Below are 25,100 nucleotides of genomic sequence, written 5' to 3'. Positions count from 1 at the left end.
TGTCCTGTGCTACAGGTGAGGGTGCCATCAAGGAGGTCTTTGCAGGTCCCTGGAAACATGGGGCAAAAAGAAGTTAGTGGCTGTGACTGCTCCAGTTGGCAACGACTGAGGACTGCAGTGGGGTGCCCATGGATGAGTTACGGCAGTGAAGCAGACACAGCCCTCCAGCTGCCTCCCCAGGCTCCGGGGTGTGCTTCTCCATCTCTGCTGCTTAGGTGAATGGAGGCATCTTAGGCACTGATTGCAGCTGATTTTGTCATTCAACACAATTCAATGCACTCTGCATTCAGGGTATACCCACCTCTAAAACACCTTCATGTTCTTTAGAAGTGAAAACAGCTGTAAAACAATTTTTTTTTTTTTTTAATTCAAGTAGGACAAAATAGTCATGATAGACATGTGAACCAAGCAGCTACATTTACGGATTTAAATATCAAATATAATACCTCCAAGTATATTTGAGGTATTAAAGTATAACGCAAAAGTCAGAGCTCTACTGAAAATCCCAACATTATCAATTATCACCTCTTTCTCATTTTCCTTTGGAGCACTTAGTATTGGCAGGAAACCCAAAGTTCCTTACAACTTTCTTTTAAAATTCAAATTGCTCAATCTAGGCTTCACATTTCATTTTAAAATTGTTTAAATTGTTTTATTTCACATAAAGCCTCAAACTAATGGTGTTTCTAGTAAGAGAGAGGACTCCCAAAATACTGAACAATGGTAGGTTTCAGGCAAAATTTCTATCAGTCCAGCAATCAACAGTACTTAATATCCTATTAATGATAAAAACAGCACATACCACAATGTATAGATAAGGGATATGATAAGGCATAGAAAATAACTGTATCAACGCAGTGTTCAAGGAGGTTCAAGGTCATGCTTGAGTCTTTTGGTCAGTGGAAAAATACTGTAGCAGCAGAATTGCCATTAAAAATAAGTCCATCTTGTTCCAGTGATACCTCATAAGCTCCTAGTTACTGTTTTCTGTGTTCTTCTTAATTGCTATCTCAGCACCAACACATTGACTATGAGAGACCCATAGTTTAAGTAGCAAATAAACTGGAGACTCCGCAGCACCATAGGCATAAGCAGAATTTGGGCAGCTCAGCAAATCAAGAAATTCCTTTCCAGCTTACTGCAGAAGCTCAGCAAGGCCTGAAGAAAGTCATACCTGAAAAGCAGTAACATGTCACTAATTTGAAAAGATGATGCTCACCAAACCATATCAAATTGAGCTCTCTGCCGGTGGAAGATGTTACATCTTGCACAACGGTTCTGCTTCACGTTGATATCAATCTGTCTGCAAAGAGACAGACGGGTCTGTTGGAGTGGTCTGTTCGTTGACCCATTTATTTCCTACCAGTGGTTAAACCTGTAATGGTGCCTCTTGCCTTGAAGCCCTGTACTCATATCCTCCATAAAATGACATTTTTATAGCTCAAGTAGAGCTTTAACAGTGTGTGGCTATGGTAAATTTGGAGTTATGTGGAGAGAAATCAGAGCAAGCGATGGATATATGTTCCTATGTTATTCCTAGAGCTTAATTTAAGCACCTGAGAGTATAAAAGTGTGATCGTAGATCAAAACAGAGGTCCATGAGACAAGTGGCCTGTCTCCAGGACTGGTCAGTATCTGCCGTTCAGAATAGAACTACAAAAATAGCCTCAAATGTTTTCCTGGAAGCTGATAGGGAATATCTTGAAGGATCAGACTATACAAACATAGACCTTATTTCACCTTTTGGGGCTCAGAGACAGCTGTATGAGAGAAAGACCCTTCAACTTTATTTTTTTTTCAGTCATTTTGAAATCAGCCTGAATTATTCTGAAGACGGGCATTTTTCTCGTGGGATTTGTTGGGTATTTTCCCATTTTGTGTCAGCTTGAGCTGACTGCTCTCAGGAGCTACCGGAGAACGTGTGCTGAGCCAGGAGCAGCCCGCGCCACCTCCCAGCTGGGACCGGGTCCCTTTGCTTTTTGTTGCTGGGGGAGTACTTAAAATTGGTTACTGTGCTCTTAATAGCAATGTTGTAAAATTGTCGCTGTGTTACTTAAGACATCCACCCCTGTGGGCATTCAGCCACAGCTGCGGGCTCTGGGAACACAAGAGCCATCTCTGTACTTCTATTCGCTCTGTACTTCTATTAGCCCTAATCAGCTGAGCAGAAAGGATTTCTGTGGGTTTTTTTTTTCTGTCCTGTTGCTGTCTGAGTATCAACGGGGGAGGTGTTTCTGTTCTTAAAAGCAGTTGGGTCCCATAGACTCAGGTAATGATACAATTCGGCCTCCACAGTCTTCGTGACAGGGGATAACATACCTGAAGGGGAAAAAAGTGTGAAGTTCCCATGTTGACTTTACAGCACTTGAATTCAGTACATCCACTTTTCTATATGAAAGTGCAACTTACTGACAGCCAAAGGTGAGCAACACAAACGGAAGCTGAGCACTGTATTACCAACTTTTGGAAGGGGAGTTGATTTTTATGAAAAAAAAACCCTGCTGAAAAGGCACATGTGAAGTTCTACCTGTATTCAAGCACTGCCCCAGGGCAGCTGCATTGCCTCTGCCCCCTGAAACTAACTCAAACCCTCTCCTGAGCCCATTTTGACCTCTCCATCACGCCATGGTGCACATATCCCACCGTTCAGAATCCAGCAGCCTAAAGCTACAGGTGACGGGGGTACAATATGGTTACATCATATTACTGTTACTGCTAATTTCTTGTTACCGTGTGCAGTTACCACGTCACTAGTAAGAGCTGGGGATGGGGGCCACGAGGGGGTTCAGCGTGCAAGTATAAGCCCTCTGTAGAGGTGTGTTAGCCCTCTCAAGGCCAGTGCCTGCAGTAGATGTTGAAGGCACTGCTCTCGCCAGCACAGCAGTCTCTCGTTGCCACTCTAAAAATACTTCAATGTGCGTGCAAGCCTCTCTTCGCACTTGCATACACTTCATTCTAGCGGTGTGCAGAATTCAAAGCTTTTGCTTTTTTGCTTTTTTTTTTCTCCCTGCCTGTTCCTGAGAGACTGTCTATAGTATTGGAAAAAACTGGTTTGGTTTCACGACCTCAAGCCCACAGAGTAAGAAACCCCCCAATCAGTTTCTGCCTCTATCCAGGCTGCACATGAGCCCCGGTGGAGTAGAGGGACAGGGAGCAGGTGACACAGGACAAGCAGGTCATGCCAAGGTCCAAGGCAAAGACCTCTCATCTACTTAATCACCAATTAAGAATGGTTCCTTCTAGTCAAGTCAATAAGTGAAAACAGGGAATGAAGTTTGGCTCAGATTCTTACCAAAAAACCCTGACGCTACAGAGAAGGTCATTAAATGCTTTTAGTGACGGAAATGTTTTTGCGGTTGAGCTTACAGAGGACTGGAATTTCCTACCTTGCTCCATCGCAGCTTTAAATTAGCTTTCCCCTACCCTCCTACCGAGGGAAAATGTCCGGCTGCAACGGGGGAGCAGTGGGCAAACACGGGCTCATGGATGGTCCTCGTGGCAGGAGGAAGGACTCCATATCCCAAGGGGGACACAGCAGGGCTACAGAGGGGACCGTACTCCTTTCTGCTGTGAGGTGCCTGGCTGGGCTGGGAAGAGCGGCCAGCATTGCAATGGAAGGGACGCGCAGGAGATGGGGATGAGGTACAGGGAGATGGAGAGGCGAATGCAAACACGCAGTGGTGTGGGGCAAGGAAAGCCCGGCTGCAGTGTGGAGAGCCCTTAGAGGAGTGACCGCTGCTGAGGAGTTTGGGGCCGCATGAATCTTGATTTCTTGGTTTTCCCCTCACCAGCACAAGAGAAACAAGACACAAGTTCTTATACAACTTTTGACCCAAGCTGGCTTTATGAAGCATGGCAAGCTGCCTTCCTGCCTGCGCTCTCCTCCCGGGCTCCTTGAGTGAGGCTGTGCCCACCCCTGCCTTACCTCTCCCTAGCGTTTGGCCTCCCTCCCATCCCTCTGCTTCCAGCGCTGGTGGCTACTTTTTTTTGGTAAATACAGTGGGGGTCAGCGAAACATTTAAGCATCCACCGAGGGACCTTCAGCCCAAACGCTTGGTGCAGCACATTTGATGAATGGGCTTCACAAATAGCAACAGCAAAGTGTTTGCCAGAAAGTAGCAAATTTCTCAGGCTGCACAGCCCCATATCTTACAAGATCTTAGACATTTGTGAAGTCTGATGGTGCAGAGCCTCAGTCAGGAAGTGTGCTCGCGGCGCCAATCTGTGTCACCGGCAGTGGCCGCTGACGGCTCGCTGCACTCCTGCCATGGGCTCCATGTCCCCACTCCTTCCCCTGGCCCAGACCGTGAGCTGGTGAAAAGTGATTTGTTGTGTTGGGCGGCCAAGCTGCCGTGGGGTGGGTGAGTAGCAGTGTTGGTGGTTGTGTAGTCTCGACAGGTGATAAATGCCAGGTGGCTCCTTCCCCAAGCAAGCATGGTGAGATGCCGCCTTGTATTGCAGGGCAGGGCTATGTCAATTGTCCCAGAGTCAACTGTCCTAGAATCTAAGGCAAATAGGGACCATTGTGGTCATCTAGTCCGTGCAGTAGGCACAAACTAAAGGATTAATCGGTGAAAGAGCTGCTGGAGCTGTGCGGCAAGAGGAGGAGAAAGAAATACCAAACATGAAGACCGTAATGCGTTGGGCTCGTGATGCAGCTGGCTCCAGTCAGAGCTGTTAGCTCTCCTTCCTGGAATTGCCATATTGCAAATAACGGACCAAAAATAATGAAATGGGACAGCCTCATCTGCAGCACACTACTTCTCGCGGGACAGCAGCATGCCTTGCTTATCTTTCCACGCTCCTTACACAGTAAGACCACTGATGTTTATTCTGACCAACCAGCTGAAACATCTACTTAAATATAAACCGGGCAAACTGAAAACAACAAATGGAGATCCGTCGGCATGTTTCGTCTAGCCCTTTTGGGAACGAGTCTCTGAGGTTTCTGGAGAGCATTTTTAAGAGGCTTTTCCTCTCCACTCCCTTCCAAATGGCCCAGTTGCTTTTGTTGGATTGAAGTGCAGAGTCGGGCGTCACAAAAGCAGGGATATGTTTAGCTTCCAGCCTGGTTTCTGGGTAATGCCTGGTTTGTGAGTGGTAATTCCAGTTGTTTGTGCTGCTACGGGACTGTAATTGCTTCCTATCAGCAAATCCCATCTGCTGAGGATCTGCCGGGCAATGCGCTGGCTGTGAGACGTGCCCTGACATCGCACTGCAACGTGAGATTATGAGGAGCTTCCGTTGCTGAAATTACGTGATTAAAAGGAGCGCAGTAGGTGATGAGAGCTGCAGGATGAGTGCACAAAGCTCCTTGAGAAAGCTGGACCCTGTCTTTCAACAGAGTCTGGAAAGGTATCACCAAAACGCGGTCTGCAGTGAAAGAGCAGAGCGTGTGACTGGCACAGCATCGCTTCCTAAAGCCTCAGAGGAGGAGCGCGTGTGGTTAAGCCCTGGGACTTCAAAGGAATAAGATGAAGGAGGGCTCAATGCTAGCAAATTGAAGGTTTTTATAGGAAATAAATGGCTTTGTGTCTCATGGAAGGGGTAGAAGTCCCAGGGGCAGAACAAATGATAGAGGAGGTTGTGGAGACAGAGGAAGCCAAGTCTGGAAGAAAGAAGTGAATAGACAAGAATAAAAGAAAACACATGGTGAAAATGGGGTGCAGTAAGGCCTCGTAAGGCTTGGTAATACTCTTGATAGTTAATTGGTATTTACATTTAGGGGTGCTTTATGGCCTTTACTGATGTAAAAATATCCCACTCCACCCCATGGAACTACGTAGGCAGATGCTGCGTACCAGAGATGGTGCGGGCAGTAAATCCAGAGGCGCTGGTTGAGCTGCAAGCAAATACAAATACAAAACCCAAACACACCAGCAAAGTTCTGAAAGAGCAATATGAGAGCACACTGTAGTAATTTCCCTCTCTTTCCTCAAGTCCAGGTACACAAAGGCAAAATACCCAGCCGGTTGTGCCAGAATAAGATCTGAGGAGCCTTGGGGCCTCCCTGTTTGACAGTGCACTGTGGCAAACCTCACCCCGTCCCCAGGGGCATCCCTGCTTCCCCGGTTTAGGCTAAATTTACTGACGGGAGGTAGCAACGGAGCAGCAGTGAGGGTCGGCACAGGGGTGCCATGCGGAGGGGCAGGCACCTTGCCCTGGTGACGGCCGCTGCCAGCGGGGCAGAGCTGCGGGGTCTTGGAGACGTGGGGAGCAAGGGGCGAGAGGGAGCTGGAGGGCGAAGGACATGAAGGGTTGGGTCGGGGGTCCGAGGGAGGGCGGGGAAGTTGCCGAAGTCTTGCTGTGTCTCTGAACGATAACCCTTGACAGGTACAACGCGGTCGCTGAAGTTCGTGCTCTCTCCCGTTGACAGTCGCCCATGGTTTTTGAAAAACAAGAAGCTTTTGCGATGTTTTTGGGGGTTCATAAATCTCACCGATTTCCGTCACGCTGTCGCAGAGCTGAGCTGGGAGACAGCTAGTGTTTAATCCCTACTGACAACGAATCAAAACAGGAAACCAGGTTGCCTCCGACGAGCAAACGCATTTGTAGCGAATCCTTCAGAAGGGTGCACCAGCCTTAGCTCAGCTCCCGCCGGCCGGCGTCCGCCTCGCCGCGCTCTTGCAAAAGCTGCGTGCCGCCCGCCCAGGAGCCGCGGGGCCAGGGTTCAGTGGGAAATAGGGTACATCCAGGTACTAGGGATACTTGGCTGTCTGTTCTTTTCTTTCCCTTTCCTAACCGCCCATACCGTTATCTAGGTATCTGCTATACGATGAATAATAACGCAGCAGAGGCTGCCAGAAAAATAGTTTTGTCGGCAAGTGTCTGAGGATATTATTTATTTCAAAATTTCCTGTTATTTTTTCTTAGCTCAAAACCCAGACAGAACAAAACCAGAAGTGTTTTGCTTCTTGGAAAATAGATGCAGTAAAAACATCACATTTTAGATGAAATGCTTAGTTTTGAAATTCTCAGTACACAAGTATTTTTTAAGTTAAACATTTACTGTTTTATAGCTTTCCAGTATAAACCAGGAGTGTTAGTAAACTGAATGTTTCATGAAAATAGGTCTGTTAAAAAGGCATTTCATTTTGTTGGAAGAAAAAAATAAAACCAGAATTTCAACACAAGTTTTTGACTGGTTCTCTGAGAATCCATGTGCTGAGTTGAAATATATGTATGAGCATATAAGTATGTGTATGTGGAATCCATATAGAGGTGCCATATATAAAGATGATTCTTTATACTTTTAAATGCCTTACATAATCAGTTAATTTGCTTCTGCTCCATTAAAATTAAATCTCCTGTGGACATGACAGTCTTGTCTAATTATTCACTTAATCCACAATCATTAACATTAACCAAGTGCTTTTGCCTGTCTTTTAGAAAAAAAGGACTCTGAAGGGTTCTGTGGAACTTTCCAGGATTAAATGTGTGGAAATTGTGAAAAGTGACATCATCATTCCCTGTCAGTATAAATATCCTTTCCAGGTGAGTCTGCCCATGACCATACCGATAGAGATATCACTTCAGTTTGTATTGCAATAAAATTCTCCCTCACAGCGCAGTCGGTAATGACCCCGACACCGGTGTGAATAACAACAAAGGAAGAAAAAGCAGATCGAGGTTTGAAATGAACTGGGAAATCAGAGTCCGAGTGTTATTACAAGATCCATAAACTCTTAAACACTCATTGGTTTTAAACTGCAAAGGATCGTTAGATCTTCTAATCCTATCCCATGTTTAACACAATATTCAGTTATCCCGCGAACTCATGTTCAGAGGAAGCCCATCTTTCACACGGGGAATCCCCCCGGGGTTTTGGCCAATTTACCTGCAGTGCTGGAACTAAATCCATTCAGGGGCCTTTGCATCAGAAACCGGTGAGTGTGATGTGTTGGGGAGACTATGCCAGACAAGAACAGAGAGGGCTGTTAGTGATGAGATGGCTTAACGACCAAGAGGCGGACAGCACTTGCTCGAGGATGAGGAACACATTGTCTAGTGTTAATTATTAATGCGTATGGGATACGTTTACATTGCCATGTAAACAGAAATGCCACAGAATATTTACTCAGTTATTGCAACACAAATTCCCTGTTTATTATGTTATTCCCTGTGCTGCCGTTTATCAGAATTTTATCATATCGGTGGCAGTATTTTTCTTAATAATTATGGTGTGTGGATTTCAGTGAATACAGGCTCAGCTCTGTTCACAGAGGGCTTTAAGAGAGTGAATTATCTGCGCTCAGGCTTGCAGAGAAAAGCTAATGATTGTGACCCGTGTACGCAATAAAAGTTAAAAATATAGATAACTCTATAGAAAGAAAAAAGATAACCATAAAGCTAGATTATTTTATCCCCCCATTCTTGTTATCTCAAAACCAGCATCGATTTGGAGGTTTGGTTTGGTTCTGTCACTCTGACAAATCATGAAGTAGCTTGTAGAGCCTTTTCTAATATTTTCATTTGAACAGTAAAATTGCATATCCACCATGCTCTAGTCTAAGCCCTGGAAAATGTTACTTTGCAGAGATATGAGAAGGGAGAGGAAATAATTTCCCAATCTAGGTTGGGTCAGGAAACCCTCCCTCCAGCCTGGGGTGGTCCCCAGCCAAGGTCATAAAAATTGTCCTGGAATATTACAAAATGTTGCTATGTTGGTGCATAATGAGCACGCAAGAAACCAGCGGATCAGAGCGTTATGGCCTTGTTTATGGGCTTTTGGGAGCAGCAGAAGATGCTGTTGTACGCCACAAACGGCTCTCGATGAGCAGCCCACCAGGAAAGCTCTTAACTGGGACTAGGTGGGAGCTGCCTGGCTTGGGGAAAGCTTGATGGGGGAAACTCAGCTGCTCTTAATTTCAGTGAACATGGACTAGAGAAGGAACAAATGCTCAGATCTGTTTGTTCTGGGTCTGAATTTTCCAATCTGTATCTCCATGTCTCCAATGCTTGTAGGAACAGCAAAACAGAGTGAAGGTAGTGGCCAGTACTGGTGGGATGGTAACAGTGGACCAGTCCTGATGGGCAGTGCTCCGCTGAGGCTGCGGTAATCGCTCCTGAATTGCACAACTGAATTTTGTCCCACAGTCAGTTTTGTGGTATTTTGTAAAATGATATTGACTGTTTTTTAAAAAAAAAAAAACATCTCAGCTGCACCCAGCTGTAAATCTTCTGTGGAACCACCAGTGGCTTTTTGGTTTTGTGTGGCTCGTCTGGCAAGTGAGCCCCTTGCAGAGAGGCATGAAATGAGTGATTTTGTGCAGTTGTGCATGCTCATGGCTACGTCTTTTGGAGATCTGCTTACTGCGTATCTCAAAATCTGCCTTAGATTGTCAAAACATTATACAGACATAACAATAATATCAACATGAGTGGCTTGGAATGAGTGGGAATTATTCCTCCCCTGTTTCTATTTGTTTTAAAAGAGGTTATAATTTGTCTCTCCGTAGCATGCAAAGCAACTGAGTCACAGGGCTGTCTGTGTGTGCCTGCGAGGGCTTCAGGCCAAGAGATAGCAAATGTTTCCTGTTCTTTAAACAATAATCAGCATTGCCTCATCTTCACCCCTGGAGAACCTTTAAAAAAACAGCCGCTGTCTCGTAGAAACATCTCTTTAAAGACAGTGGTCAAAGTTTTTCAAAGCATCTGTGCATCAAAGAGACTAGATCCCGTTTGGCATTAAATTGCTGAGATAAATATTGGAAGAGAAATACAGATTATGTGTTACATCAAATTTTAGACCCAAACGTAGTCATCCGATTCAGTTTCTGAGTAATTTTGGTTCTTGTGATGATTTTACTCCCTGGTCTGAAACTTCACAAATGTTCTGTATTTCTCTTACCTCCGTTTGTTTGTCATTAAGGCCAAGTTGATGAAAACAGCATCTTGATTGCTCATCGCTCATCTGCTCCAGCTTCTGATTTCCTCTCTATAATCCCAGTGCAAGCTATTAAAAACTTTGAAGAATAATAGTAATCCAAATAATCTCCAGGGAGTTGCTTGAGATTTATACTGACACAAGAAAAGCTAAATTTGGCTCTTAGCTCTTAAGTGAAGGTACCTTACAAGAAACTTCTAAGGAACAGATGCCGTTTCCCCAGAGATGCTTTAGAAGAATAAACTGCAGTCAGCGAGTAATGGGCTGAATCCTCTACAGATTGAAATTGCTATGTTTCCATTGATTTCACAGGCATTTCTTAACAGCAACAAATTGATCTCAAATGTTGCTTGTCTAGAATTCTTTCTTGATCAGGGCTTCTACTCCATTTTAAACAACCAAAAGTCAGCGAAGTTAAGAGATGCTTCTGAGCGGGCCCTGTTCCTTTGCTTCCCCACATCATCATTTTGTGTGCAATTTGTCGGTATGGGGGCTGCTATCTGTTTCCTTCAGTGATTCCTTCACGCCCAGACTATCTGGGATTGTCTCTAATGGCTGGCTCCCTTCTTTACTCCCCTTTCCAGATCGTCCACGATAACTACATACTCTACGTGTTTGCACCCAATCGTGAGAGCCGGCAGAGATGGGTCTTCACCCTGAAGGAAGGTAATGTGTGTCCACCTGTGCCCACCTCATTGTTGAAGTTCCCTATCCCAGACAGTTTTCTCACAAGCTATAAAGAAAACGTGCAAGAGGAATCAATCTCTTACATCTACGCATGCAAAGTGATAATGGGCAATGAGGTTATAAAATCAAATTGCTTGTAAATTTGGGGGGGGCGGTTTTCCGCAGCAGTGGACCATTTGGACGTGGAATGCTTTATTTGTCTTTCTAGGATAAAGTGTTAACATGTTACTTTGAGGTTTCTTATTCAGGAAGCGATGAGAATTTTTACGTGGCTAATTTTTTCTTAGAAATTAATCTTTTCTGGGTAGAAGATTTTTCAGCTCTTATTAATAGATTTTTTTTTGTTTAGACAACAACCTTCTTAGAGAATCAGGATTATTAAGAAACATTTTTGCGGGTAGCTTTCATTTCCTGTTCACCTCCTGGATTGTGCTGTGGTTCGCTGCAATGATTCTGAAGCGAAGGCGCAAAAACTAAACGCTGCAGGCAGAAATGAAGCATAATACTTGACATAAGGAAGGTGTTACTTAGTTACACGAAAATTGCACCAGGCTTCCATCGTAGCTTTTTCCCGCTTTATGACAGAAGCTGCTGTATTATTCACTGCCTGATTAAGATATAATTAAGTTCATGCACTTACTCTTGCAAAGAGTTATTCCCCTTCTGGAGTCCACCTGCTCCAAGCTTCTACTTCATCACCTCTTCTCGTTCAACATTTTGAGACTGTCCCCTCACTTGGACAATTTGAATAGCCTCTTAAAACAGGCTAGCAGACATTTTTTTTTTCCTTTCAGGAAAATTATTATTAGAGAGAGAGAGCCTGAACTTCAAAAGAAGGACCTTTAGTCACTCTTGCAGACATTCAAGACTGGTATTTACATGTGCAAAAAATGTTTAGTGCTGGTGAATGCCATCTGGTACAGCTCCTTCTGAACACCAAGCAGCAAGTGTCCGTGGCCTACATATATACATACTGTAGAGCTGTTGCCTTTCATGGAAATCATCAGTATATAGCCTGCCAGGTTTTATTTCTCTTTATGAGACCTTCCTTCTGTGGTTTTGGTGTTTATCAGCTTAAAGAGAGAGTCTTTTTGGTAGGACTGTGTTCTCCTGCAGTAGAGAGGTATGGGCTCCGTCACCAGCAGGAAGGATACTCCTCCACATTGATGCTGGCATTCACTCCTTTCAGGAGAACAGAAAACATTAACAGAGGAGGCTGATAATATTCGCCAAAGCTTGGCTTGAAAATAATAAGCAGCTTCTTTAAAGTGCAGATTATTTCCCAACAGTTATAGATGTCTTTCAAAGCTGATGTGAATGCAAATAAATTCAGTTTCCCCCTCCTTTTTCTTCCTCTAACATTTTTCCAGAAACCAGAAACAACAACAGTTTGGTTTCAAAGTGTCATCCAGATTTTTGGATAGATGGCAAGTGGAGATGCTGTGCCCAGACAGAGAAGATGGCAGCTGGCTGTGTGGAGTATGACCCCACCAAAAATGGTACGGAATTTGTGAAGACCATTCTGACCCTGAAAATATTTATTCCTGGTGAAAGTATAGGACGGAATCTGTCTTGTACAGAACATCAAAGAAAATTGCGTTACGTTTCCATCAAGAGACATGTAGCTGGCTTCTGGCTCATCTTTTACTGTATATGGCATTCTTTGTTTTGAATTAACATGCTCCTCTGTGCGATGCTTGGTGCTGCCCTTGGAATGAGATGGAGAACTAAGAAGTTGATCAGCTGTTGTCGGTCAATAAACCATAACAACAACTTTCTTGAGATATATGCATTCAACCCTATTTTCTCCTAACCCTGTTTCCTCTGTGGTTTCAACGCCCAAGCGTAATCTTTACTTTGTCTCTTGAAAAAGCATATAAGCAGTCAATCATTATTCACCCAAGACACCTTTCCCTTGTATCTGGGTGATTCCTTAAGTAATCTGTATCCCAGTTTCAAACCCATGCTGTGTGGCTGACAGTCACTGTGTAGGTACAGGCTGTTGTCATGTCTTGCTCTAAAAGACCAAGGTTTGCTGTTCACTGGTTTTCCATCACCTTTATCAATTCATTACCGTGATGGTTTCTCCCCTGGTTTTGTCCAGATCTACTTCAAATTATCTTTCTTTATTTCATTTCAGCCTCAAAGAAGCCCCTTCCTCCCACTCCTGAAGATAACTGGGTGAGTGCATGAGGCATGCTAAGCTGCCCTTAGTGCCCTGTGTATTTAGCTAGCAGCACCGAAAATATCCTCATTAAGGTTCATCTCAGTGCAGTGACCTGGAATATCCCCCATGTTAACATTCCCTGGGCTTTTCTCTTATCTTTCCATGTTTTTTCATAAGCTATAAATCAGCAGCATCCCACTAGAGTTAGGTTCAGTCCTGCAAAGGCAGCTTGGTTTCACAAATAGCTTTCCAATGATGAGTGGAGCTTCAGCTGGCAGGAGGGGGGGGGGGAGAGGGGGAGCCACTCTACAGAAAGGGAAACTGGGATATGAGAAGAGCTGCTGTGAAGAGGAGCTAAGTGATTTTCCAAACCCATTTGTGGATGGGACAAAATGTCATTGGCTTATTTAGTAAGAAGGGAGAAGCAGGGTGGTTGTTAGGGCTAAGTGTCTTACTGGAGGGCAGGAGGGCGTTGGGACAGTCCCTGTCGGGCCCTACAGACAGGCCATGGAGGTTTATCACCGGAGGCTTTGAAGAGGAGTATAGGAAACATCTGTGAAGAACAGATCAGACAGGGGTAATCCTTCCCTAAGAAGGAGTAGATAACTATTTTCTGTGCAACTTTTTTATATGAAATCCATTGTTTAAAAGTGCTAAAAATTCTCATGTTACCACCATACCCCACTAGACCCCCTGGGGTGCCTTCCTAGCTTTGAGGCTTTTGAACCCAGAGGACACCAGCCCTGCCAGGGAAATACCATTTTAGAGAGCACGCCATTGGTTTTTATGAATATGAATATGAGTATGATGAGCCTTTTGCCTAATTTGTGCAGAAATTGTTGCTAGATCCAAAGGAAGCCGTAGTCATGGCCATATATGACTACGAAGCCCAGAATCCGCAGGAGCTGACGTTACAATATAACGAGGAATATTATGTGATTGACAGCTCTGAGGAACATTGGTGGCTGATTCAAGATAAGAACGGGTAAGTCCCTTTTCAACAGCCAATTTACAAATCCTTTCTAAATCAAATTTGTTCTTCCATTAACGTATATGCTGGCCTCTAGTATAACTTTTGTGAAGCATCCTCTGATATACAGGAAAAAAGTGAGGGAAGGTTATTTACGGTAACTTTCTTGCCTTTGATGTTGCTCATATTGAGGCAGATGAAGAAAAGGATCTGAAAGTTAATTTTAAAAAATAAACAGTCCTTAGCTCAGGCTGATGTTCACTGTCATACACGTGGGGGGAAAAAAAACGTGAAAACTGTGAAACGCTCCAAATCTCGGGGTGCAATCAGTTGTTTCCTTGGATGTTTCCTATGTACTAAATACATAACAACCAGCATTTCTATCATGCAAAGAGCAAGCAAATCTTTCGGGGCTGACTCCCACAGATGCAGAGAAAAATCCTGTCTGTCTAGCGCGCTCACGCCGTGTCGCATTTTAACAGGCATGAAGGCTACGTGCCAAGTAGCTACCTGGCGGAAAAATCACCCGAGAATCTGCAAATATATGAGTAAGTTGTGCCTATGTTTTTCTTGTACCTCTAAGCGCCCTGGATTTGTTATAGAAGCTGCAAGCCTCGAATGTCCCTACCCCGCATAATGTGTCGTCGCTAGCGCTGGGGACACTCAATTCAGAGGCCTTTCAGCAGAAGCTTTAACAGCCTCAAAATGCTGACTCGGAGTCTTTTGATGTTTTCAGATGGTACAATAAGAACATCAGCAGAAGCAAAGCAGAAACGCTCCTCAAGGATGAGGTAAACCAGTGTTACATGCGGGGCGGATGGGCAATAATAATTAATTAATGACAAATGAGGAGAAGCCTGTGGGGGCTCCTTTGTGTAGGAGAGAGCTGAACCCCGTGTTCCTGCTGTGTTGCTGTCCTTGGCTGTTCGTAGTGTGCGATGCAAGATAAAGGACCACTAGCAACCCTCCTCGCTCCCACGGCAGCTGAGTGTGGGCAGAGGGCTGTGCCATCCTTCTTCGGTCAAACGCACCCAATAACTGGGGCTGATGGAAAACTCTGTTTCAGAACACTGTGTTGACCGAAAACTGTGATTTTAGCTCATCTTCTCCATCTCTGCAGGAGGCCTGTGGGTGCCAGTAGTTCTCTGAAAATCTAACCAACCTCGTGCTGAAATATTTTGGGTGAAAGCCAAAAGTAGGGGGTTGCGTTTTCTTTTTTTTTTTTTCAGTTTTGTGTATTTATGTGTGTGCATGTGAGCACGCATCTTTAATTTTTCAGTTGAGCCAGAGTTTGCCAGTGAATACTGTAGTGAAAATAAAAAGAATAAGCTTTTTTGTTCAAATTTTCCATACAGACACAACCTTGGTTTTTAAATCAACTCTTACACTAACAGGAGACCTGAATAAAGTGTTGTTTCTTGGAATGATAGTATTTTATGTAAATAAAAGCATTTTTATGCGGTTTTAAAAAATCTTTTAGTTCCTATAAACTCCTACGGGATGTGTCCACGCATGGTTTAGTGATCTTATTTTTCCTTTTGGTCCTACCAGTGCAACTTTTCTGGGGCAGCTACCCCCATGTGGCTGCAGAGCCTCCTGATTCAAAACCTCACAGCCCCTACAGCTCCTCCCAAACACGTGGCCAAGCTTGTGAGTGATCTTTGGGCAGGTTTGCTGTCAAGTGAGACAGAAGGGCAAGAACAGTGTTTAAAATAACTCCGGCAGGTTGCTGTCTCCAATACTTCCCTACCTGTACGTAGGGAAGCAACCCCACGCCCGACAGGGAGCTCAGCCCTAAAGCCCTCACTGTGCATGACGTAGATGTTTCTACAGCAGCACCTGGAAGCTGTTTTTTAGAGCTTCCCTGTGCTAGATATTGAATAGTGCAGATACGGTAGATGTTGTGCAGACCCACATTGAAGAGATGACCCCGGAAGGTTTATAGCTCAGTGGCCCGGTCCCACCTGGGCAGAGCTGCACCCTGAAGGTCACCAGTTGGTACCCAGGGGATGCAGCAGTGGTCTCGGCCCCTGCATTCGCCTGGAGCTGAATCAACCCGTTGGGGAGGTGGGAAGGGGGCCAAGGCAGGGTGCACTTGGTGGATTAGGTTTGCACCAGGTGTTGTGGGTGGGTAGAGGACATATAAAATGGAGGGAATCTGCCATGTAAAGCAAAGGTGGGAACAAAATAATAAGGCACTTTGGATGACAGATGAAAAGCATCTTTATCTGCAAACAGAAGAAAAATGTGGGTTTTATTTATTTATATATAGACCAATGCAGCACATTATGTCCAAACTGTTATGTTAAATCTTCTCCTCTGCCATCTGATCCATTAGTGCTTGGCCCTGCAGGATCATGGCCTACGATACGTTTTAGCACTCAGATGAGCAGAAAACAATTACAGTGAAAAATTAAAAAGGAAAATTGTTCTGTGAGTGCCAGAGTTGAGGAAGGCTGCTTTCCTACACATTTATGTTTAGAGACTGAGTGACTGGGGTACCTGTGAAAGGGCAGGACCGTGTCCAAGCTTTTCCCATTTGTGGTACATTGATAAATTATCTTTCATAGCATCCTGTATGGAGTCTCTGGAGCTCAGTAACTTGTACTCTTGTTCTGTAGCTGCTCTCTCGATGGAGGGCACTCAAAGGGGGTTGCCCTTCCAGTTGGCTGCCCATTTCATTGTACTTGTTGGAAATTGATACCACCACTATTCTGTCAGATAGGGCTGAAAGCAATCAATGGGTTCAACATTTCTAGAGGAGAGGCTTGGAGGGACAGAGAGACACACACACACACGTGTACCTGCGCCCACACATACTCCGTACGAGTGCATAAGTCTCGTTTCCTCAGGAAACTGAGCTAAAAATACAGAGCGCCCAAGAGAGACCAGCTGGGCGTACCTGCAGGCCCTGGGCAGCCACCAGAGCTGTGCATGGAACACACCAAGCTCTGTCAGCTGGCTGCTGGCTCATTTTTTTCCTACATGTTTAGCACATCCTGGTGACTGATCAGTAGACAGGGCTGAAACGAGCAGAGATTTGCCCCGAGCCCACTTCTTTTTTTTTTTTCCATTATGCCTCTAACCAGTTTTCTCTCCTTTGCTCCCGTTACAGGGTAGGGAAGGTGCCTTCATGGTGAGAGACTCGAGGCAGCCTGGCATGTACACAGTCTCTGTTTTCACCAAAGCATTAAGGTACAGCTGAGCTCAGCAGCTTTTCGCATCAATTACAACAATGAAATGGCTTCTATGAGAGTGTAATCTCTGTAGTTGTTTTGGCATTATAAAGAGAGAGCAGAAGGCTCATGAAAATGATAGAGGAAAACACTTCCAAAAAAGGCAGAAGAGTTAGCTGCCATTCGCAAAGTGTATTAAAGGCTCCACTTCTCTCTGCATCTAAATATATGCCTATAAATAGTCCCTTAGACATCACTGGGTTGTAATTTTGATGAAACCGTCGCCCCCAGGCCGAAGTGTCGTTAGGAACAACACGGACTATACGCAGGACTCATCAGAGGTGGGTAATACAAGACTAGTGAAAGGGTTTCAGTGATGGGGCAGAAAGTTTTGTTTCAGAAAGAAGAGGCAGAGAAACTTAGTACTCAACCTGCTCTTACCGGGAAACCTCAGCCTTTCTAGAGATGAGACCGTCTATGAGTGAGAGGGAGAACATACAAGTACACAGCTTTCATTCACAATTGCAGCTAACTCCTTGCTCCTCTCCCATTCGTTTTGCATAAGGAAGCTTCTCCCCTTTGCTTGCTTGCTCCTCTGCCGCTTATTCCTCAAGCTCCTGTCTTTGGCTGCAATCTAGTTTTCGTCAGAGAAAACCTCATCTTTTTCAGCACGGATAACAATCCCGTTATAAAGCATTATCACATCAATGAGACAACGGACTTTCCCAAGCGATATTACTTGGCGGAAAAGCATGTGTTTGACTGCATCCCTGAACTCATCAACTACCACCAGCACAATGCAGCAGGTGAGTGAAGGCTGATGCTGACGAGGGAAGCTGTTGGTTTACCATGCATCCAGGTGACTGTTTTGGATGAAGGAAGGCTCCTGAGCCCTCTGTCCTTACAATGAAATCTTAAATGGCATCACCTTTTCTTCCACTTATCCTGGAACTTTGATGGCAGGAAGATGGCTGTCTCCGGCCAGCTTCCAGCATTGCATCTTCTTCATGGTCCTTCTAAGACTGATATGACCAACACAGATGCCATAATGACATACTACAGAGAGCCCTCTCATTCCTGGGAGTCCGTGGGGTGTGTCACCACTGCCAGACCAAGCTATCTGTTCGAGTTACACTGCAGGGTCTTCTTGCCCAAGAGGTCATATATCCCTGCACCTTGGTTTGACACAAAGTTAGGGACATGGCCACAATCCATAAGCAGACATGGGAATCACCAAAGACTCCCATTCCTACAGTCCAGGAGTACCAAGGGAAACCCTGGGCTTCAAAAATACCCTACAAATAAAAAGTATAATTTGGAATTTTATCAGACTTAATAGAGACTCACAGCTCACATTTGCTGACAGAGCGAAAGTGGGAAATAAGCTGAAACTGCTGAGAATTGGCTTCCTTTGAGCAGGCAGGAAATTGCAGTCTGAAAAGAGGTTCAGCTGCCCTCAAGTGGAGCTGAGAACTCGGTACAATAGATCTGCTTCCAATATCCAGACTGCTTTATGGGGTAGTGACAGCCACAGTTCCCATGAGTGTGACAATAACTAGAACCCATCTTTCCTCTGTTTTTCAGGTCTTGTCACTCGTTTGCGGTATGCAGTCTCTTCTTGGAGAAAAAAGGCCCCAATCACTGCAGGACTGAGCTACGGTATGGAGTTTCTCTCTTGACCATACGGGAATCACACTCCTTGCTGGTTAGCTGGGTGATCCTGAATATCCCCATGGATACTGATGAATATTCATGTGACTGTAGCCACAATAAATAGCTTTCTTCAGATCTTTACACTGCACCATTCACGGGATTATCGTCTTTGTCATTGATAACTGAATGAACTGATCATGCAGTGCCTTGAGGAAGGGGATGAGAACCCCAGGGCCTCAAAGAAGTCAACATTAAATAGTGAAATGAATGCTGAACAAAGGTGATGGGAGTGGGAGTATAGCATAATCTGATGAAAGATGAGACCCTCCTGAAAGATGCCTCTATTTGCATATAGTTGTCTACAGTATCATCTTTATTGTAATTCTTGGAGACATCAAAGAAACTCAAAACCATGTTGTGCTCGATACTGCATATATGCATGATAGAAACAATCCTCCCTGAAGAACTGGATAGACAAGACAAATAGGGAAAGAAAGGGGATGTTGTTGTTCCTCTTCTTGAACATGATCTGCAGCATGGGCAGATCATGTTCATAGCCCATAGTCAAATGGGCTACTAAAGGTCAGACAGACAATTTGAGGGAGAGCCAGAAAGACTCACTGAGTCCTGTCTGTTTAGCCCATAAAAGTTTTTTGTTTGACATTTTACCACTAGATCCTCACGCTTTCTCCCCTACAATCAACAGGAAAATTGGTCATCAACCCCTCTGAGCTCACTCGTGTACAGGAAATTGGCAGTGGTCAGTTTGGGGTGGTCTACCTTGGCTACTTGCTGGAGAAGACGAAAGTAGCCATAAAGACCATTCGTGAAGGAGCAATGTCTGAAGAGGATTTCGTTGAAGAAGCTAAAGTCTTGATGTAAGTAGTAGATTCACCGAGACAATCAGATCCTGTAGGATTCACTAGACTGAACCAAAGTGTTGTGATAATGTTCAGGAACATGAATGGGGAATTTAAACTCAGATTATCTACTATGTATCTAAGTAGAGAGACTGGTGAGCTCCTGTGGTTACAAAGGAAGGCAATTCAAAATGTAGGTGAATTACTGTGCTGGTACGTCTATCAGTATCCAGACTGGTCTTCCAGATTTTTGCTGTTCTGGAAAGCAGGGTTAATTGACAGTGTGTCGTGGAGAATGGAGCAGTTTTTTGTCAGAAATAATTAGATGGAGAAATCTCATAAAATTGGAGGGATTTTTATTGAAAAACCATACCTGCACAATTTTTTGCTTTGCACAACTGAAGATGTTTCTCCTTGGTTTTATTGACTTTGTATTTTTTATATTTCAACCCTTTTAAAGTAGACAGAAACGGAATATTTTGTTTGTTTGTATGGTTGGATGATTTTCCATGCAGAAAAGTCTTTAGGTGACCATTACCATTAAAATGGGATGACACTTAGTGCTACTTGACTTGCTCTACACATTTTCTTCTTTCTGCTTTCATAGTCAGCCTTTGCAGAGAGAGGGGTGCAGCAGGGTGACACCGGCGGCCGTGTATAACACACTTGCTGTAAGTGTGATAGAAGGTACGGAGCCTATTTCAGCCTCTTTTTCCACCTTCCCTCCCCATTCCACAGGAAGCTGTCTCACCCCAAGCTAGTCCAGCTTTATGGCGTGTGCTTTGAGAACGCTCCCATTTGCCTGGTGTTTGAGTTCATGGAGAACGGCTGCTTGTCCGACTACCTGAGGAGCCAGCGGGGCAGTTTTTCAAAGGAAACCCTGCTGGGGATGTGCCAAGATGTGTGTGAAGGAATGGCTTATCTGGAACAAAACTCTGTCATCCACAGAGATCTGGTATGTTGGTCCCAGACAGATTTTTCCTCTGCTCCAGCTGGGCTTTCATCCTGTGCTTTCTCCCTTCCATAATTTCAGCTTTCACACTCCTCCTGCCTATCCGTTGACAGGGGATCCAGTATCGTCCCATATTGCAGAAGCAGCATCAATACTGTAGGGGAAGAAAAGCATCCCCTGGAGCACTGATTAATCTATTTCCCTTAATTGTGTTTGAGAGAGAAGAAATGACGACATAAAGTGTGTCTATCTGAGTGGGCTCTTTTGCTCCCCGAGAGCCCGAGCTCCCACAGTTCCCAGGGACCGACCACTCTTCGTGTCTAAAATCAGTGAAGATGTCAAAAAGACCTGTTTTAACATAAATGTGCATTGCTGATAAAATACTAAGTACGTGGTGTTCAATCAATCTGCAGGGGTCACTGCTGCTGTTTTGTTAGGGAAGTGAGGGCTGTGGATAGCTTTGGATATTTTGGGGTCTTTCTCTGCCCTTTCTGGGCAACAAGGGCCTGCGAGTCAGACTGATGGCTGAACAGCTTTCTTGGCAACAGGCACATGCTGGCTGTAAAATGTACAGAAAGCATGAGAGTCTCTAGTTTTCACCCTCTTTGTATGGTATGATGTCACTGATTCTCCTTTTTTAAGCACTATCCATTCTGCCAGGAGCACAAAGAAAGACTGTGAAAGTCTCTCAGCTCTGACGTTCTGCCTTTGCACGTTCTTTTCTTGCAGGCCGCTAGGAACTGCCTGGTGGGGGAGTCAAATGTGGTCAAAGTGTCCGACTTCGGGATGTCGAGGTAATGCCACCGAGGCTGCGCACGCTCCTTGCGGGGCTGTCGCGGGACAGGGGTCACTCAGCACGCTCCCTTCTTTTCCAGGATTGTCCTTGACGATCAGTATACCAGCTCCACGGGGACCAAGTTTCCAGTCAAGTGGTCTGCTCCAGAGGTTTTCTCCTACAGCCACTACAGCACCAAATCTGATGTTTGGTCATTTGGTAAGAATCAATTGTCGGACTGCCTAGACACTTTGGAGTACTGCAAACACTGCCAACAACAGATTATACCTATGCAATGTTATATAATACCCAATAATGAACCCTGTTTCATGGTGATATATCAGGAGTGTCCAAGAAAAAGCTGGAGAGTCACTGACAAGATTATATAAGGAAAGCAAAGGAAAGATACTTTGGTGCTCCCACCTCCCTGCATGTCAGTCCCAGGCACTGATGCTTCCCTCAAACCCTCTGCCTTTCCAAATTTGCTCTGCTGACTCCGTTTGCTCTATGCCACTCTGAAAATATTATTTCACTGCTCACATTTTCTCGCCTCGTTTCCTGCTCCCCGATGCATTGTTTTATGATTTGCGTCTGTTCTCTGGTCTCCCTTCTGGACCCTCCTAGATAAGAAAGCCGTTGTATATTTTTTTCCCCAAAGTCAATGGCCCTGGAGATAACAAAGGCTATCCCCTGGCCGCTCGCTCTGGCACACTGATGTATCTGGCTCATCTCCAGCTAACATGCAAATCGCAGTACTGCAGGATGAATCGGTGCAGTGTGCTGTGCGCAGCACACAGTCAATGGGGTGCCACTCAGCTCCGGGCCTAGCAGTAAATAATGCGGGATTATAACCTTTGCTAGTCTGCCCTTGTGAGTTCTGCGCTTCCCTCTCCCTTTACTGTGCTGTGCTGTGGAGCTGAGGCTGGTTGAAGTTGTGCATTCCTGTGGTGGGTTACGAGCAGCGCGGTGGGAGCTGAGTGCTCAGACCCCCCCAACAGCCTTCAAGAACCCATCCCCGAGAAGCTTCAGAGAGCACCATTCCTCTTTCCGTGTCCCCTGGCACGTGGAGGAGGCTGTCAGCACTCACCACACAATACCAAGGGACAACATTTGCCAGTGGAGCCGTCTCTGACACCTCACAGCAGAGCGGCGGTGACATGGGGAGAGATGCTACTTTGGTGAGAATGTTCTTCTGCTTCACAAATGGGAAACTGGCCTGTACGCTGAGAGCCAGATGCTTGCCAAAAGGGTGCTCAGTTTGATTCACAGTCAAGGCAAGGCTGGTGGAGTTGGCTCACTCCAGTTTCAGGGCTGAATGAAATACCGGTGAGCTTTATTTGCGTTGGTCAGTCCTTCTTTGTGAAATGCGCAGACGGCAGTGTTGTACATCTGTCAGACTCGTTATCTCCCCATCCAGTGGGGTTTGCATAAGAGGATTCCTCTGTCATGTCATGGTCTCGTGACTGTGAGAAGCTTTCTGCTCCGCTACTCTGCAGCCCATTCATCTCTTCTGCCAGGCCTGCAATCCCGCTGCGCCCAGGAGAACAAAATGGGTGTGAGGAATTCCCAGTGCGGGAATCTGCACACTGGGGCAGTCCAGCTGCTTTGCTTATTCTTCAGTAGAGCCGACATCATTGGTGAGGAGCAGCAATCTCTATGCATTTGAAGAATTCAAAGCTGGAAAGCGGGCATTATTTAGCAAAGTTGACTGTGGAGTTACACAACTTTATTTCAGATCAGTCTGTCTCCCTTTTCTAATACAGTATGAACACAGTTTACCAAATCAGTCATATTAGGTGACCAAAGAAATTAAACCTAATAATAACACAGGTGCCTTGCATTCACTCCATTTGCAGAGCCTCTCTGGTCTGGTGGGCAACTGCATCACATTCCTTTGTGATGTCCTTTTTCATTGTCGTTGCCCGGCTCTCTTCCACCACACTAGAGAAGCGTGAGTTTCTGTACTGCTCTGAACAGTTATCATAGAAAAACATTTGACTGCTTAGGAAAAGAGGAAAAATGTGCTGCAATGCTTTGAAATTCCACTGCCACTGCATGCGAATTCCTCCCAGTGAACCACACCGCCTGGGATGTTTTGCAGGCGAGGAGTTCCCGGTACTGAGGCTAAGGCGACTAACAGGAATGGAGCAGTTCACATTGCTTTCTTGCTCCTCACCAAAATAGAAACAGATTCTGGTGTAGGACGCACTGCAGGCAGGAACATCAGTGACATGTCTCTTGTATGTGCTTAACTGGAAGCAAAAATAGATAAACTGAATCAGTGACAAAAAGCGGTCTCTCTTTCCCAGATTACACATCTGGATGGAGTACATGCACAAGCATTCCCTCTTCTTCACAGTTTGGAAGAAGACATATGACACTGCTCTGCTTTCTGACACGTAACACGCTTAGACTTCATGGGGAAAGACATCCCTGTCATGCTAGACTGTCATGAAGTAGGATGCAGAGAAGTCAAACTTGCAGTGACCAAACTGGTACTTCCACACAGTCCAGTGCCCAGCAGAGATCCCGGTTGGCATCCTCAAACCGTACAGCTGTGTGAGGGCCCAATTTTTCAGATGTGTACTGAGAATCTGAGTGAAAATGCTTTTCCAAGTAACAGACACCAACGCTGAGCTGCAAAGAAGAGCAGGTGGAAGGTGGCCATGGGCCTGCTAAGGATTTTACTTGCTGCTTTGTGATTTTTCTCATTTGTTCGCTTTAGGAGTGCTGATGTGGGAGGTCTTCAGTGAAGGTAAAATCCCCTATGAAAATCGCACCAATGGAGAAGTGGTGGAAGAAATCAATGCAGGATTTCGGCTCTACAAACCCAAGCTGGCCTCCAAGGCGATTTATGAGGTCATGAGCCACTGCTGGAGGATGGTTAGTATCCTAATGGGAGAGCCCTAGTTCCCAAAGACAAGACCTCTCTTTCCCTTGGCTTTTAGGAGGAGAGAGGTATACACGTCACATGCTAACACAAGATAAAATCCCGGAGGTGAAGCACTCTGTAGCTTTCATCTGCACTAACAAGCAAACTCTGGGCACTCTGCCTTTTATTTAAGATGCTGTTTCTAGAGAGTGTGTTGACTTCACTGAGAAGTCTATGTAGTGCACCTAACTCAAGTTAATTCAACAGTTTGCTTCCTAAGAAAGCTGCGAATCTGTGGGGCTGAGTTTTAATAGTGATGGTTAAAAACGACAGCCAAGCCATTGCAAGGTACTTAGTGTCCACTAGGCAAAATTCACTGCTAGTGGAAAAGAAGCATTGCACAGAAGGAAGCTAATTCTTCCGCTGGCATTTTCTCTATAACAATAGATTGTATTTTTGTTAGTACTCAGTTTCTTCACAAGGTTTTCTTTCCTAACTTTGCCATTCCTCTCAATCTGACGTTAATGTTCTCCCTCTCTCTTCTCTCCCTTGCTCAGAGGAAAGATGACCGGCCGTCCTTTTCTGTTCTGCTGTATCAGCTGAGTGAAATCTCTGAGTCTGATCTCTGATCAAACAGCACCGACCGCTAAGCAAAGCTAAGAGAGTCCTGAGAAGGCCGATGGCTGGATTTTCCCCACACAAAGCATTAACAGGAATCTTCTCACCGTAGACATTTGCCATGTGCCTGGGGAGAAGGAGAGGGCAGGAGCTGGTACTTCCAGACAGACAAGATATCCCCAGATCTTCCAGAGCCTAGACACACACGGGCTTTGGTTTGGCCAAGACTGTGGTTTGCCGCTTACAAGCAGAACCAGCAATTGAGCACAGTCCTGAACCACACCATGCAGCAAGTGTATTTCTCCTGAAGATACAGCCTCAAAACGAAGAGATCTGACATTGATATTCCAGTTCTGTGAACTCCCAAATTAAGGTCTTCCCTGGGGAAAAAAAAAAAAAAAAACACAAAACTGTCTTTGACTGAGGAGGAACATTTAGACATTTCCATGGCTCTGTAATTCAGAGTGGGCTGGACCTGAAAGCT

The 25,100-nt window shown here is 45.1% G+C and overlaps 1 protein-coding gene across 1 annotated transcript in view; it reads left to right on the top strand.

The window, feature by feature from the left end:
* ITK (IL2 inducible T cell kinase) overlaps window positions 1–24,627 on the top strand; it is a gene marked incomplete at both ends in the record, with an annotated part of 31,792 nt that extends 7,165 nt beyond the window's left edge. The window contains 16 exons of the mRNA XM_082489996.1: window positions 7,390–7,494; window positions 10,471–10,552; window positions 11,944–12,072; window positions 12,714–12,754; window positions 13,574–13,725; window positions 14,193–14,258; window positions 14,447–14,501; window positions 16,826–16,905; window positions 17,556–17,692; window positions 18,471–18,545; window positions 19,246–19,417; window positions 20,138–20,354; window positions 21,081–21,145; window positions 21,227–21,345; window positions 23,852–24,009; window positions 24,556–24,627. Of these exons, the coding sequence (XP_082346122.1) occupies window positions 7,390–7,494; window positions 10,471–10,552; window positions 11,944–12,072; window positions 12,714–12,754; window positions 13,574–13,725; window positions 14,193–14,258; window positions 14,447–14,501; window positions 16,826–16,905; window positions 17,556–17,692; window positions 18,471–18,545; window positions 19,246–19,417; window positions 20,138–20,354; window positions 21,081–21,145; window positions 21,227–21,345; window positions 23,852–24,009; window positions 24,556–24,627 (1,725 nt within the window). The remainder of the gene's footprint in view (window positions 1–7,389; window positions 7,495–10,470; window positions 10,553–11,943; window positions 12,073–12,713; window positions 12,755–13,573; window positions 13,726–14,192; window positions 14,259–14,446; window positions 14,502–16,825; window positions 16,906–17,555; window positions 17,693–18,470; window positions 18,546–19,245; window positions 19,418–20,137; window positions 20,355–21,080; window positions 21,146–21,226; window positions 21,346–23,851; window positions 24,010–24,555) is intronic.
* Between the last annotated feature and the right edge of the window lie 473 nt (window positions 24,628–25,100).

This window comes from Vanellus vanellus (genome assembly GCF_965231255.1).
Source record: "Vanellus vanellus genome assembly, chromosome: 13".
Taxonomy (NCBI): Eukaryota; Metazoa; Chordata; class Aves; order Charadriiformes; family Charadriidae; genus Vanellus; species Vanellus vanellus.
The sequence above is the reverse complement of the archived record's forward strand: the minus strand, read 5'-3'. Positions and strand labels throughout refer to the sequence as shown.